This window comes from Cibotium barometz, chromosome 22 (assembly GCF_041138505.1).
Source record: "Cibotium barometz isolate CiBa-2024 chromosome 22, ASM4113850v1, whole genome shotgun sequence".
NCBI classification, from domain to species: Eukaryota; Viridiplantae; Streptophyta; class Polypodiopsida; order Cyatheales; family Cibotiaceae; genus Cibotium; species Cibotium barometz.
The window spans coordinates 19,009,758-19,023,109 of NC_141067.1; the positions used below are offsets into that span (position 1 = coordinate 19,009,758).

Consider the following 13,352-nt stretch of genomic DNA (forward strand, 5'->3'; position numbering starts at 1 on the left):
CAAGGCCTCCATGTGTGAAATTTTATAAATGAACTAGGTAGCATGAGCCAAGTGTCCTACTTTTAATTCAACTAAAGACATCAAAGCATTAGCTATAGTGCAAATAAATTCATTCAATAAGCACAAAATTTGAAGTGCATTTTCTCATTGGGTGAAAAAGTGCACTTAACTTGGTCTTTCGAATGCCCACAATTTGGGCCTTGGGTTTCCATGTCTATAAATAAGCCCTTTGAATTTTCAAGCTTAGAAACCTCCAATAAAAAGTTTGAACTTACCAAGATGTTTACATAAAAATACATGAAAAGCATACATATTTAGATTTGAAATTTTGATGGAAATAAGTTGTGAAGTGATAGATTTTTGTGTTTTTAGTCTTGCTTTGGGGGGTGGGGGTGGGGGAGGCTTAGTCAAAGAAGATTGAAGGTTTTTATTTTTTATAGCAATAATCTGGGGGTTAAGCATACAAACAACATGCTCAACATATGAGAGAGAGAGACGCAAAGGGAGAAAGGGTAGAGAGAGAGAGAGAGAGAGAGAGAGAGAGAGAGAGAGAGAGAGAGAGAGAGAGAGAGAGAGAGAGAGAGAGAGAGAGAGAGAGAGAGAGAGAGAGAGAGAGAGAGAGCCGATGAAGTCCATGCACCTCTACATGCTTTTGTAGGTGAAAGTTTCCACAGTGGGAAGATCCACTAAGATTTTTTTTTGTTTTTGTTTTTTTCTAAAACCTTAAACCAATAAGTAATAATTATTAAGCCAAAAATGAATAAAAACCATAAAATTTATGTTTGAATAGTATTTTGTTTGGGGACTTTAACATGGTTGAGGACCCCAAGGACATGTCCCACCATAAAATGACTTGTTCAATGATGAGTGGAATGCATGGCAATACTTAAGACAGACATGGAAAGTGGTACATGGTTGAGGACCCCAAGGACATGTCCCACCATAAAATGACTTGTTCAATGATGAGTGGAATGCATGGCAATACTTAAGATAGACATGGAAAGTGGTACATGGTTGAGGACCCCAAGGACATGTCCCACCATAAAATGACTTGTTCAATGATGAGTGGAATGCATGGCAATACTTAAGACAGACATGGAAAGTGGTACATGGTCAAATGCCTCTCTGATAGTCAAGAGGCGAGCATGTACAAATGGACTAATAGATAATAGTGGCAGGCTACCAGGTTGGATAAACGTTACCTCACCTATATGGAGGATGGTGGATTCACCCTCCCTGGATGTTAAGCTATCCTTGGACATTGCTGTGTCTGACAATGTACCTCTCATCATTCAATGCGAGATCCAAGACTGAGAAGCTAGTATGAGAGCACCCCCCACCCCCTTCATGTTCAATGTCAGAAACCTATGGAAGCATGATTTTGATGTAGGGATTAAACATGCCTAGGAATGTGCTAGGTTAATGCTCAGGACCGATGGGACCAATGCATCAACTTTGCTCTAAATTTCTATAAAAAGTCTCATCCCTTAAAAAATAAAGGTAGAAGGTGTTAGGTTTAGATCCAAAGTGAGATGGGAGAGTTCCTCTCCAAAATAAATAGTGAGATCCCTAGTGAAATCATCTACCTTATCGAGAGGTCCTTTTGAGAGGATGAACTGAAGTTTGCAACCAACAAATTGGGAAAAAAGAAATCTCCATGGCCTGATGGCCTCTCAGTTAAGTTTTATTAGCACTTTTGGGAGCTCATCAAGAGAGACTTGTGTGATATGACAAACGCAACGGGCCTCTCTGGGGAGCCAATAAGTTAATACCTAAGAGAGCAATTAGACTTCACCCAAGAGATAGAAACAATGCTCAATACATCATACAAAATATATGCTAAAGCCATGGCACTACACATCAAACTCATTCTCCTTAAAGTAGTTGATCCTAAACCAGTTTGAATTTGCTCAAGGTAGAAAATTCCATGAAGCCATACTCAATGTTCAATGTAGCATTGACCATACTTTGGCCCATTTTGTCCCCTCCTTAACCTCAACTTGGATAAAGCTTCTTATAGTGTGAGATGGGACTTTATGCTAGCTGTCATTTGGAAGTTGGGATTTTGGCCTAAGTTTATAGAATGGTCCAACCCTTGCTGGCTAATGCACACGCCACTATGCTGGTGGATGGTAACTCAACAATATTGTTTAAATTGAATAGATAAATGAGGTAGGGATGCCCCTTGGCCCCGCTCCTTTTTGCTTTGGTAATTGAGAAAAGGTGAGGTACTGTTAGGAGAGTGGACTCACCAAAGTCCTTAAACTCCTTGGCACCCCTAGGCAAATGATGACACAATTTTTTGATGATGACAACAATAATACTTTGGAATGTTCTTCGAGGACAATGTTGACTCCTTTTATAGGTGGTCGAGGAGTTTTATGAGCTTTTAATAGTTTGGCTAAAGCCAAGGCACTATTGCTACACTCAACTAACCCTGAGGCTTGTGAATAGCCCAATATGGGTTTAAATGGATTGAGCATGGAAGGGTTGCTCGGCTGCCCCATTGGAGCTGAACTCACATTTGATTGGTTCTTGGAGAAGATGCTGGTTAAGTTGATCTACAAGAACTCTATGCAGCTTTTTCCATGGTAGGGAAGGGGGGGCCCTTTTTACGAGCGTAAAGTGTCGAGCGTGGCGAGCGAAGGAAAAAAAAAAGGGCCATCATCATTGCAATATCCAAACTATGAACCTCAAGGAAGCTTGTATTTCCCTATGAATAAAGATAAAAAGTGCACATCAAAGAAAAAATTGAAATTTAAATCCATTACAAACATGACTTTAAAGAAGATCCCAAAAAGAAATACATTATAAGTTTCATTGCAGTATGAATAAAGACAAAGGAAGCTTATATTTCCCTATGAATACAAGTAAAAAGTGCACATCAAAGAAAAATTGAAATTTAAATCTCTTAAAGTAAAAATTACATCGTCAAGCCACTAGCAGCAATGCTTGCTACAACTCATTGCAATTTGCGAACAACACCAAAAATTAAATACATTGAAGGAGTTCCAACATGGACTATGCACAATACCAAAAAGTAAAAATTACATCATCAAGCAACTAGTCGCAAAGCTTGCTGCAACTCTCTTTTAGTGAGGGCTGCTTGGTGAATAAACTTTTGGTGATCCACATTCAAGTCCAGCTCATGCATATAAATAAAGTAAAGGTGTTTGCAAGGCATGTATCTTTTGCCTTTGCGTTCCCGATTTTGAAAGTCATCGCATGTGCAAGAAGGAAAAGCTGAAACAGTAACCAAGTAGTTTTGTCCTTTCTTGATGCTTCCTTCAGTCGATAAAGTGTATTCAACATGCTCCTTTGGCACAACAACCCTACACCCATGAACAGTGCAAATAAGCTCTGCAGCCCTTTTGATTCTATCCCGCATTTCTTTGTTCACCACCCTGGCAACAATCACTAGCTTTCCATTGCGGTTCATGGGACGCACATCAGCATCATCATGACTTGCAAGAGGAGTCCCTACTTGTTGATGTGCCTCTGCACTAATGTTCTTCAAATCAAAGCCTGCCTTTGACAATGCAGATATTTCTATAGAATCCAATGAAGTTCCAATTGCAACGGGCCACACAGCAGGTCTAGTGCTTGGTTTCTCGATTACATTGTGAGAGGGCTCCTAGGTATGGTCAACATTACTTCCACAAAACCATACAAATTGTTTCCTGGTTCCAGAGGGGATTTCAATGAGTCCCTCAAAACATGGTGCTGGCACTCCTAGTAATCCTGCCCTACCTTTTTTATCAATAAGTTCATTACATTTTCGTTTCTCATTTCTCAAGTATCCTTGGCACCGCACCTTACTCCCTGGTGTTGTCCTTCTGATTGCCCACCTTGTTGAATGTATTTCCACCTCTCCCTCATTATGTACTTCCTGCAAAACATTGGGTGCACCGTGATGTTGTGTGTTGTAAGTGACATACTCATACTCTGGTCGGTGTGAATCTCCCTCTTTGATAGGATTCTTTAATACACCTCGTCTTTTTCGCCGAACAGACCTAGAATCACCATCTGCGGAGAGAGACCTATTGGCAGCCCCCAGCTCTACAGCAGCCTCATTTGTGAGATCAACAATTTCTCTTGCCGCAGGTGGGATTGCACTTGTTGAGGCCCGTCTCTTAAGTTTCTCCAATCCAGGACCACATCCAAGGTGGCCACCCTTAAGATAGCTATCATATTTTGACTGTTGGATTAGAGTATTCAAAAGGTCATTATAGCAAGCATTGTAGAGGGAAATGTATTTCACCCCATCATTGGATGCTAGCCAACTCCCATGCATAGACTCCGCCAAGTTTGCTCTTGGAACAAGGTACTTTTCATCTCCCTCCATGGCCTGCATATTTGAACAAATTTAAACATAAGATAACTGAATCAAAATTACAATGCAGGAGTCAACTCCATATTAGATTGTCTTACCTTGACCATGTATTCACCCCAGTGAGCTACTCTTGCATGCCACCATATTAACCATGTTTGCAAAGCTGAGATATTGGTTTTGTCAGCATGACCTTCTTGCAACCATGTCCAAAGATTGTCCAATTCCTGCTCAGCAGCCTCCTCTGATGGTGCTGCTTTCCATGCACGACATCGTGACTTGAACTCCTCTTGGCTATGAGAGGGAATGCATTTTTTTGCATGATGCTGCATGCTTTGCTCCCAATGAAAGGAGCAAGACCTCTCTCTTCCAACCATGACATTTTTAGGGCCTCCATTAAAAACTGTCCTAACTGCTCGCCAATTAGCCTGAGCCTCATCAGCCATGAATCCCTTGAAACATGCCTTCTTGTAACCCTTTTTCTCCATAACCATATTCAACAATGTCCAAAATAAAATCTGGGACTCTGTGTCCTCGACCTTAAAATCCCCTATTGCAATGGTCTGCATCTCTTGCACAAATGGATTATATACATGGCAAGCCATGGTCGTCCAGTCATGCATTCTCTTCACAAAGTCAAAGAACACCCACCTAACTCACCTTTAGGCCTCATTTTATTAACCAACTCTACTCCATTACCTGGTCCTTGGGTTGACATTTTAAAGACATGACACCTTTCGAAGCTTGACAACTCTATCTGCCCAGGGAATGCAATACTCTGAAAGTAATCAAACATCAATTTTGATTTGAGCTTTAGCAGAGCCTCAAAGTCACCACATGGATGTCCAAAGTCAACTTGTGTGTCTCTCCTCCAACGTGATAACCTTCTGTTGTCGAGAGAAGGTGCTAGTTTTGCCAGCAAGACACTTAAGTCGCTGTCAGACACTTTAACATCTCCTTCATGTTGTTGAAAAAGACAAGATTCCATGACAATCTCCTTTGCTAGTTTTAGTTGAAAAGATCTGGGTTTACCACCAATGTCTCTAGAAACCATTCTACTAACTCTTTCATGGACATTATCCAGAATTTGTTTAGAAACACCCTCTGCAACTGGATGCATGTGGTGGCCAATATGTATGACACCTCTAGACACCTTTCTACCTGCAATCTCATTGGGAAAACAAAGGACTAGCTTGCATGTACATTGAGCGACGCAAGTTGGATATGACTTGCAATAAAAGCACTTAAGGCTTCCGAATCCTTCTGTTGTTGAGCCCTCTGGACAAACTCTTGTTAACCGACCAGTCCAATGCTTCTCATTTTTTACTTTAGATCGTTGCAAGCCAGTGCATAAGTTGTTAAGGCATTGTAAATGGCCACCACACTTTCTGTATCTCACTACTCCCTCAAATCCAGATATGTTGCTTGTCATCTCATTTGTCCAAGTATGCCCATCCAACTTGCTTTCCATGCCAATGGTTCTTGTTGAGGGATTTGCATAGGGCAGCTCGAACATTATATTCCCATCATATCTATTAGGTAGCTCTGACACTTGTTTTATTTCATTAGCTTGCATAAAAGTGTTTCTCAATGAGTTCCTCAATGGAAGATTTCTGAGTAATTGCACTATACTGACTGTAGCATCATCGTTTTCTTGAAATGTGTCACCTATAATCCTCTTTTCAACTTCAAGATCTGTAAAATCTTCATCTTGAGAAGGGATGCATGGCACCTTATCTCCACGAACAATAAATACCTTTCCAAACTGAAAATCCAGGTGAAACATTACTTCTTGTTCTCTAAGGTAAGATGCAAGATCAAAATACAGGCCATCATCCGGATCACCAGATACTTGGTGAAGGTGGATGGATTCCTCTGTCAAGCCAAAATGTAAAGACAATTCTCTTTTGGACACCTCAACAAATCCAGCCATTGTTACGAACTCCATCTGAATGACACCATTCTCATCTTGAACAATTGCTTTCTCCATTGTCAAGAACTCGTCGACCTGTTAGAGGCGACACTTCTTTTATAAAGAGTGTCCTTTTTATTTTTTGTTATGAGGCAAGATCTTTAATCAAATAATTATTATAAAAGGTTAAAAATAGCTATTATTTATAATATGTAGCGTAAAGAGAATATATAATCGTTTAATGCGTTAAATCCAACAAGTGTGTGTGTCATTCAAGCCGCCGCCTCCTTTTAGTTAAAGAGAGATTCTCTAGATCCGCTTACCAGAGGGGGGTTGGGCGAGTGGTTAAGTGAATGGGTGGGTGAGTAAAGGACCTAGGTGCAACCTAATATCTCCAGAGAGACAGAGAGGGAGAGAGCCCATAGAAAGGAATTAAGGCTAGAGATTGATGGACGCGAGTGTGGGAGACCCTGGAAAGTGAACTCGGATTAGAGTTAGAGAGAGTTAGAGAGAGTTAGAGAGCCTTTAATTTGGGTAGGTGTGTGTGAGTCAGAGAGCCTTTAATTTGGGTGTGTGAGTTTGTTGACTCTAATTCATTGCATCTCCCACTGAGCAAGTTCGTTCATCTGCGCCGGAGCTCTCCCGAACATTGCCTTTAGCCTCTGCGCCCGAGCTTTGTCTTCCGCCTCTGCGCCCGAGCATTCTCCCGAGTATTGCCTTCAGCCTCTGCGTGGGACGAGGAGATCAGTAGGCAGCAGATATGAAGCGTGCGACAAGGAGATCAGCGGGCAGCAGCAAGGTATTTCGAGTCCATTTTGCCAGCGAAATAGTGTGTGTGTGTTTGTGCGCTATCGCCGAAATAGTGTGTGTGTGTTTGTACCTGCGAATCGGACTGATTGTTTCGTCTATCTCACACAATTAAAGACGCATCCATCGATCGCATCTTGCTCTACTGGAAAGACTGGAGTCTTTTGGCACGCGTGGCCTGATTACGCATGGAATAGATAGGCATTCGTTTTGAGCGCACTTGGAATCGCTTTCGTCGAGGAGAAACTGCCCACCGGCGCATATAAAACGTACAGCAATAAATTACAAATTACAGACGGATAAAAAACTCACACCCACACTATTTCGCCAGCGAAATAGTGTGTGTGAGTGTGTTTGTGCGCTCGCATTTTCGTTCGAGGCAATAGAGGTGTGGCGGAGTCACCTTAGACCAGATTTCCCAGCACTCGATGTTCATAAGCTCATTTTCAATCGTAGCATTCCACATGATAAATCCAATTCGAGTGACACAAGGATACTCCACCTCTCATAGCGGGCATGGCGATCCTCTTGATAATCATAGTCTCTCCTATGATAGATATTCTAGATGGATGAGGATGCCACCACACACACAAGATCTCATTTTGTATTGATAAGGATACATATTTGCACTTGTATCCATCACTATGATAAGGAGATGATGTATTTGCACATGTATCCATCACTATGATGATGTTGTTGCTCTCTTGATGATGATGATATGATAGACATTCAACTGCTCTATCCTTTTGTATGTCTTTTAGTTTCTATTTGTCTTTTCTGTGGTTCTCTTGATGATGATGATATGATAGACATTCAACTACTCTATCCTTTTGTATGTCTTTTAGTTTCTATTTGTCTTTTCTGTGGCTCTCTATCACATGGAAAACTTTGATATCATAGACCCATTGGGTCTTTTGGAGACAATAATATAGCTCTCTCTCTCTCTCTCCCCCCCCCTTTGCAACCCTTTGTGACATCATAACTGATGGGCTTCCTTTTGGTGCATTAAAGCTACTAGCCTACACAACAATATGGCAATTATCTTTGGGTTGATTTGTGTTTACTTGTTCTCACAAGGTCATAACGAGACTTACTAAACCTCCGAGCGAAATAGTGTGTGTGAGTGTGTTTGTGCGCTCGCATTTTCGTCCCGAGGCAATAGAGGTGTGGCGGATCCAAATTTCAGACAATCAAAAAGACACACCCACACTATTTCGCCAGCGAAATAGTGTTTGTGTGTGTTTTTGTGGTAGCCAAAACTCATACACACTATTTCGCCTTTTCATAGTTGTAGGATTATGTCGTGATGGCCAAGCTCAGAAGATTATCAAAAACACACACACACACTCATTGCAGATTATCAAAAACACACACACACACTATTTCGCCAGCGAAATAGTGTTTGTGTGTGTTTTTGTGGTAACTAAAACACACACATACACTATTTCGCCAGCGAAATAGTGTATGTGTGTGTTCTTGTGAGCATACCTATCTATCCTCCACTCAATGCAATGTGGAAACCTTCCCAACTTGGAGTACACATCCATCCTCCACTCAATGCAATGTGGAAAAGTATTTGTGATGAAGACTTTTTCGATTTGAATTGAAGGGCATGTGTAGAGCGGTGATGATGAAGACGAGAGAGGCAAAAATATTTGCCTTAGGTAAACACTATTTCGCCAGCGAAATAGTATGTGTGTGTGTGTGTTTGTGAACAGGGCGAAGACTATTTCGCATGTATGTGTTATGAAATTTTTCTTATGCCTTGAAATTTCCTCGTTTTGGTTAATTGAGGTGCATGAATGCCTTGAAATTTGTGAATTTGTCTTATGCAACTTTGAATGCATGTAATGCCAAGTGTTTTTCCATCCTTATGTATTTCGCTGGCGAAATAGTGTTGCAAAGAACAATGTCTTGTATAATCACTTGCTCTTAATGTCTTTTGTAGTCACCTGCTCTTGGAAAAAGGAAGACATCAACGGCCAAGAATGTGGGAAGAAAGCGAAAATCTCCACCTAGTGATGGCAGTGAAAAGACCATTGAAATGGCAGAGAGTGGTCAAGGGAGTCACATTCAAAAGGAAGTTAGCAAAGAAGCTGGAGACAAAGTTCTAACTGAGCCTTTCATACCGATTCAACAACAGGTTGATGCTTCTAGTGACAAGGATGAGAAAGATGTGGATGATCTTATTCCACAATCCATCATCAAGCCACATGGGTCTGAGTTCATAGACAGCTTGGCACTTAATCAGGGTTCCATGCCTCCATTGATCCCTCTGTGTAGATGCTTGGTCAACGAGAGGGTGCGAGAGCTTCGAAAAGATCTCTCATTGTTAAAGAAGGTTTTTGAAGAGGAAGGATATTTGATGATGAAAGGTATGTTTGTTCTCTCCATAAATCTACCAGATGGCAGCACAAAGGATGTGGATGAAGATATCATGAAGACATGGGACAAAAACTGGCAGCTTGTCAATGCAGAGTTTGAGGAGGAGATTGCATCTAAAGATGAGTGGTCTATGTTAAGTGGAAAGATGTTTTATGTTTGGGAGGGAAATCACAGGACCGCTTCTTGGCTTGAGAGCATCAAGGAGATGTATCGTAATGATAAGAAGAGACATGTTCGAGTTATGGCGCAATTCATTGTGCCTAATCAACAAGATGAGATGAGGCTTATCGCTGCACTTCAAAGAATAAACATGTGAGTATTCAACATTTTGTATATTCAACATTGTATTTATGATTGTTTTGATTAGTTCTTATGGTTGTTTCTATTTATTTCATGAAGAATGAATGAAGAGGCTATTGTAAAGACAAACCTCAAAGATTACTTATTCCATACAAGCACGGTTTGCTCTCTTGATCCATCTAATTTCACTGACTCCTTCACGGAAGAAGATAAGAGGTCAATGGAGAAGGCCAGGTCTAGGGAGGCACAATCTGGAAGGCGAGTTTGGTATCCTCTCACTCAAGCTATTCTTGGACCCATTGTATATGGGGTAAGTACTTAATAAAGGTGGTTAAGAATGTTACTTTGCTATCTTTGTCATTAAGTGTTTTTTTAATGGCTGTTATTTTTTGAAGAATAAATGGAAATCAGATTTAGAATTGGCAATTAAGAAGATTTCCTCAAGCTTGGCAAAGGATGAGCGTATTAAGGCTGAGACACTAGCTAGGAGGAGTGTCGTCAAATCCTATAATAGAAGGATGACACGGGTTTGTATCTTCTGCTTTTGGTTCTTTGGCATCACAAGCATTTCTTCTTCTAATTCTTTTCTGTTGGTGGCATAGAATCTTTCGGTGGTAAATCCATCTAATTCAGAGGAGTGGTTCAATGTATTATGGAAGCTGCCCCTTGAGGATGAGAAGTTTAAGATCTCAATTGAGAAACTTTATGCCATTTCTAGTGCTGCTTGTTCCCAAAATCTCAAGCTGAAAATGTTAAAGATGTTAGGTGCAGATGAGAACTTTCGGCAGAGCTATGGTATGCCACTTGGAGATCACCACTACATTCCTTGGCTTGCAAAGGAGGTTTGGATGGATCAGGTATTGGAGGATGCCACACGGCTTCTACACCAAGTGGTAGATTCTACTCAGGGGGTGAATAAGGTGGAGCTACCTGCCGATGTGCACATAGAGACTTACTTTGCAGATATTGTAAACCGTTATAGAGGAGTGCTGTTTTATGAACTCCAGAAAGAGATGAGTGTGGCAACTCCGTCGGCCAAGCATGTGGATCTAAAAAACTCCTCAAGACGGTTGGTTTATAGGTAATTCTCTTTTTGCATTGTTTCTTGAAATCTTATGAACCGTGTTTATTTTTTAGTTGATTTATTATATCTCTTTTGTAGGTTTTTAATGCATCTAATAGCCAAGAAAACAATCAATGGTCTGCCTGACATATGCAAGGCTTGGGTTGTGATTTCTCCTCCAACCTATAGTATGTATACCTCTTCCATCTTTCGTGAAGGTAAAGATCCTAATGGAGTCTTTATCTTGACGGATTGGGAGAGAAAGCATTGCCCTTGGTGGATTGACATGAAGAAAGGAGAGTGCCTAGAGGAGGAGAAGGAGAGATACCTTCAACATTTAAAAGGAGAATGCAAATCTGATTCTGGGTCATCAGGCGAGATGTCAGAGGAGCAAAGGAAGAAAATGGAGGCAGAGTTGAAATCTATCAAAGAGAGAGAAGAGCTAGAGATGCATGCTTTGGGAAAAAACAAGGGGCGTCCCTCTCAAAAAAAGGGAGATGTAATAAAAGGTAACATTGGGTTCTTCTGGATTGTATTTAAATATTTGTTTTTAATAGTTTTCTAGATTTTATTAATTTGTTTTTTTGTTGGACATACTATCTATAGACACCCGTAATTTGGAGAGTCCTATAGCACACAAGACAAGTACCAAGGGAGCTATGGTGTATGCTCCACTTTCTAGCTTTTTGTTCGTAGAGAAGCATGGAGTCAAAAATCATTCCAAGGTTTGGATTTACGATTACATAGTGCTTGGAAAAGAGTTTGCATCCGGAAACTTCAATGAGGGGTTTGCTTTTATGAGGGAGTTTTATGTGCGTTTGGGTGGAGGTCCAAAGATGAGAAATTCTAAGCCAAGTAGTTGGAGTGTTGACCTTACTTTCATTGATCTTCCTACTGGTAAAACTTTTTTAATGTATACTCCTTTTTTGTGATGGTGTTTGTGTAAAAGGAACTTGCTGATATACATGATTAATATGCAGGTTTGCCTATTCATGGGTTTCAAGGTATTCCACAATGGAATGTCCTTACAGATGACCACATGAAGTTCTCTCTATTGGCGGCATCATGTGTTATGGATGATATGGGATGGGTCTTAGTGTTTTGCTTGAGTTCTTCTCTTGTTTCTGTGGAGCGCTTTGCAAAGCGTACAGGCTTGGAGCTAGGTTTCAGATGGATTATGGAGAGCTCTGAGTCATTATCTCTGCTACAAAAGCATGGACATATGCAAAAGGTTTAAGTCTATTCACTTGAATGTTAATTCTTGCTATTTGTCATCTAATATTGTGTTGTTTTTTCTTTGTTGCCTGTATAGGTGAATGTATTTTATGCTTTGGCATTCCACAAGAGGGGAAAGGATCCTCCTTTCAATAGTGAGAGTGCATTAAAGGTTGGATGACACTTTCAGTACTTATTAGGAGTGCATTGAATTTAAATGATTGGAGGTTACTTTTGAATGTGATCACTTGATACTATGTGTATTTCAATTTGTAGGTGGGAAATATTTTGCAGCAGGACCTCTCTTGTGAGATTATTGGTCATTACTTACCTTCAAGCAATAGAGCACGACGTGGTGGAAAAAGTGGTAGTTGGCGAGGGATTCTAGAGAGGAGTCCCTCTCATATGCTTATGTTTACTGAGGCTCTTTGCCCACGAACAGGTACAATATTGGAGTTGGGGGCTGGGACAGGGCCTATATTAAAGGCATCTATGCACACCGGCCGTGGTTGCTTGGTCATTGATAATGATGAGGAGATATGCAAGGATTACCTTTCACCATATATAGAGGAGATCTATGGCACAAAAAAGGTGGCAGACCTTGGAGAAAGTGACACATCCTCTGGTGATTATGAAGTGCATGATGCACCATCCGACTAGTAAGTAAAACATGCATGTCTTTCTATTACATTTTTCTTTTCTCTTTTTCTTTGATGTTGTCATGGAAGTTTAAAGTGAGTTACCATGTTATGCAGAGGCAATGGCAATACACATGACAAGCACCATTGTGGATGATCGATCATTGGGACGGGAGAAACGTAGGAGAAGGTGTATTTTTCTTGATGATGAAGCAAATGAGAAGTAGTCTTTTGCATAGCGCTATTTTTGGATTATGTGGATTCATGCTTTCCTGCCCCCCCACACAGACTCATAGCTTCATTTTTTGAGCTTGATAGATGATGTATTACTTGACTCTTGTATTAGGTGGATTGCAGGTCTATGTCATAAAGGATTCACAAGCCATTCTCTTGTTTTGTTGGTACTTTTTGTAGCTTGATGATTAATGTTTTTTTGTAGCTTCATAAGATACATGAGTATGTTTGAGGCTAGAGATGTTAGAACCCTGAAATCATGCACATCGCATGAATTTGGTTCTCACTTGAACTAAAGAACAATGAACCTTCTTGTTGGCAACTTAGATGATTTAATATCACATTCATGGACCTTTACTAAAATTGCACATAGTCCTAGACATGATGAAATTTGCCCAATATATCTCTTAAATCCATCTATAATACTTTTGTTGATGATGCGTTTTTCAAAATTTTTCTCTGTGTTGA

The 13,352-nt window shown here is 40.5% G+C and overlaps 2 protein-coding genes across 2 annotated transcripts; both read left to right on the plus strand.

Moving 5' to 3' along the window:
• The first annotated feature begins 9,306 nt into the window (after positions 1 to 9,306).
• On the plus strand, positions 9,307 to 11,581 carry LOC147626339 (uncharacterized). Its single transcript, XM_086816793.1, has 8 exons — positions 9,307 to 9,746; positions 9,802 to 9,809; positions 9,944 to 10,044; positions 10,130 to 10,261; positions 10,337 to 10,649; positions 11,049 to 11,306; positions 11,404 to 11,497; positions 11,557 to 11,581. Exons 1-8 carry the CDS (start codon positions 9,307 to 9,309, stop codon positions 11,579 to 11,581), a joined length of 1,371 nt encoding a protein of 456 aa, XP_086672919.1.
• A 13-nt stretch (positions 11,582 to 11,594) lies between these two features.
• LOC147626340 (uncharacterized) lies at positions 11,595 to 12,672 on the plus strand. Its single transcript, XM_086816795.1, has 4 exons — positions 11,595 to 11,694; positions 11,778 to 12,028; positions 12,110 to 12,184; positions 12,289 to 12,672. Exons 1-4 carry the CDS (start codon positions 11,595 to 11,597, stop codon positions 12,670 to 12,672), a joined length of 810 nt encoding a protein of 269 aa, XP_086672921.1.
• Positions 12,673 to 13,352: the final 680 nt, after the last annotated feature.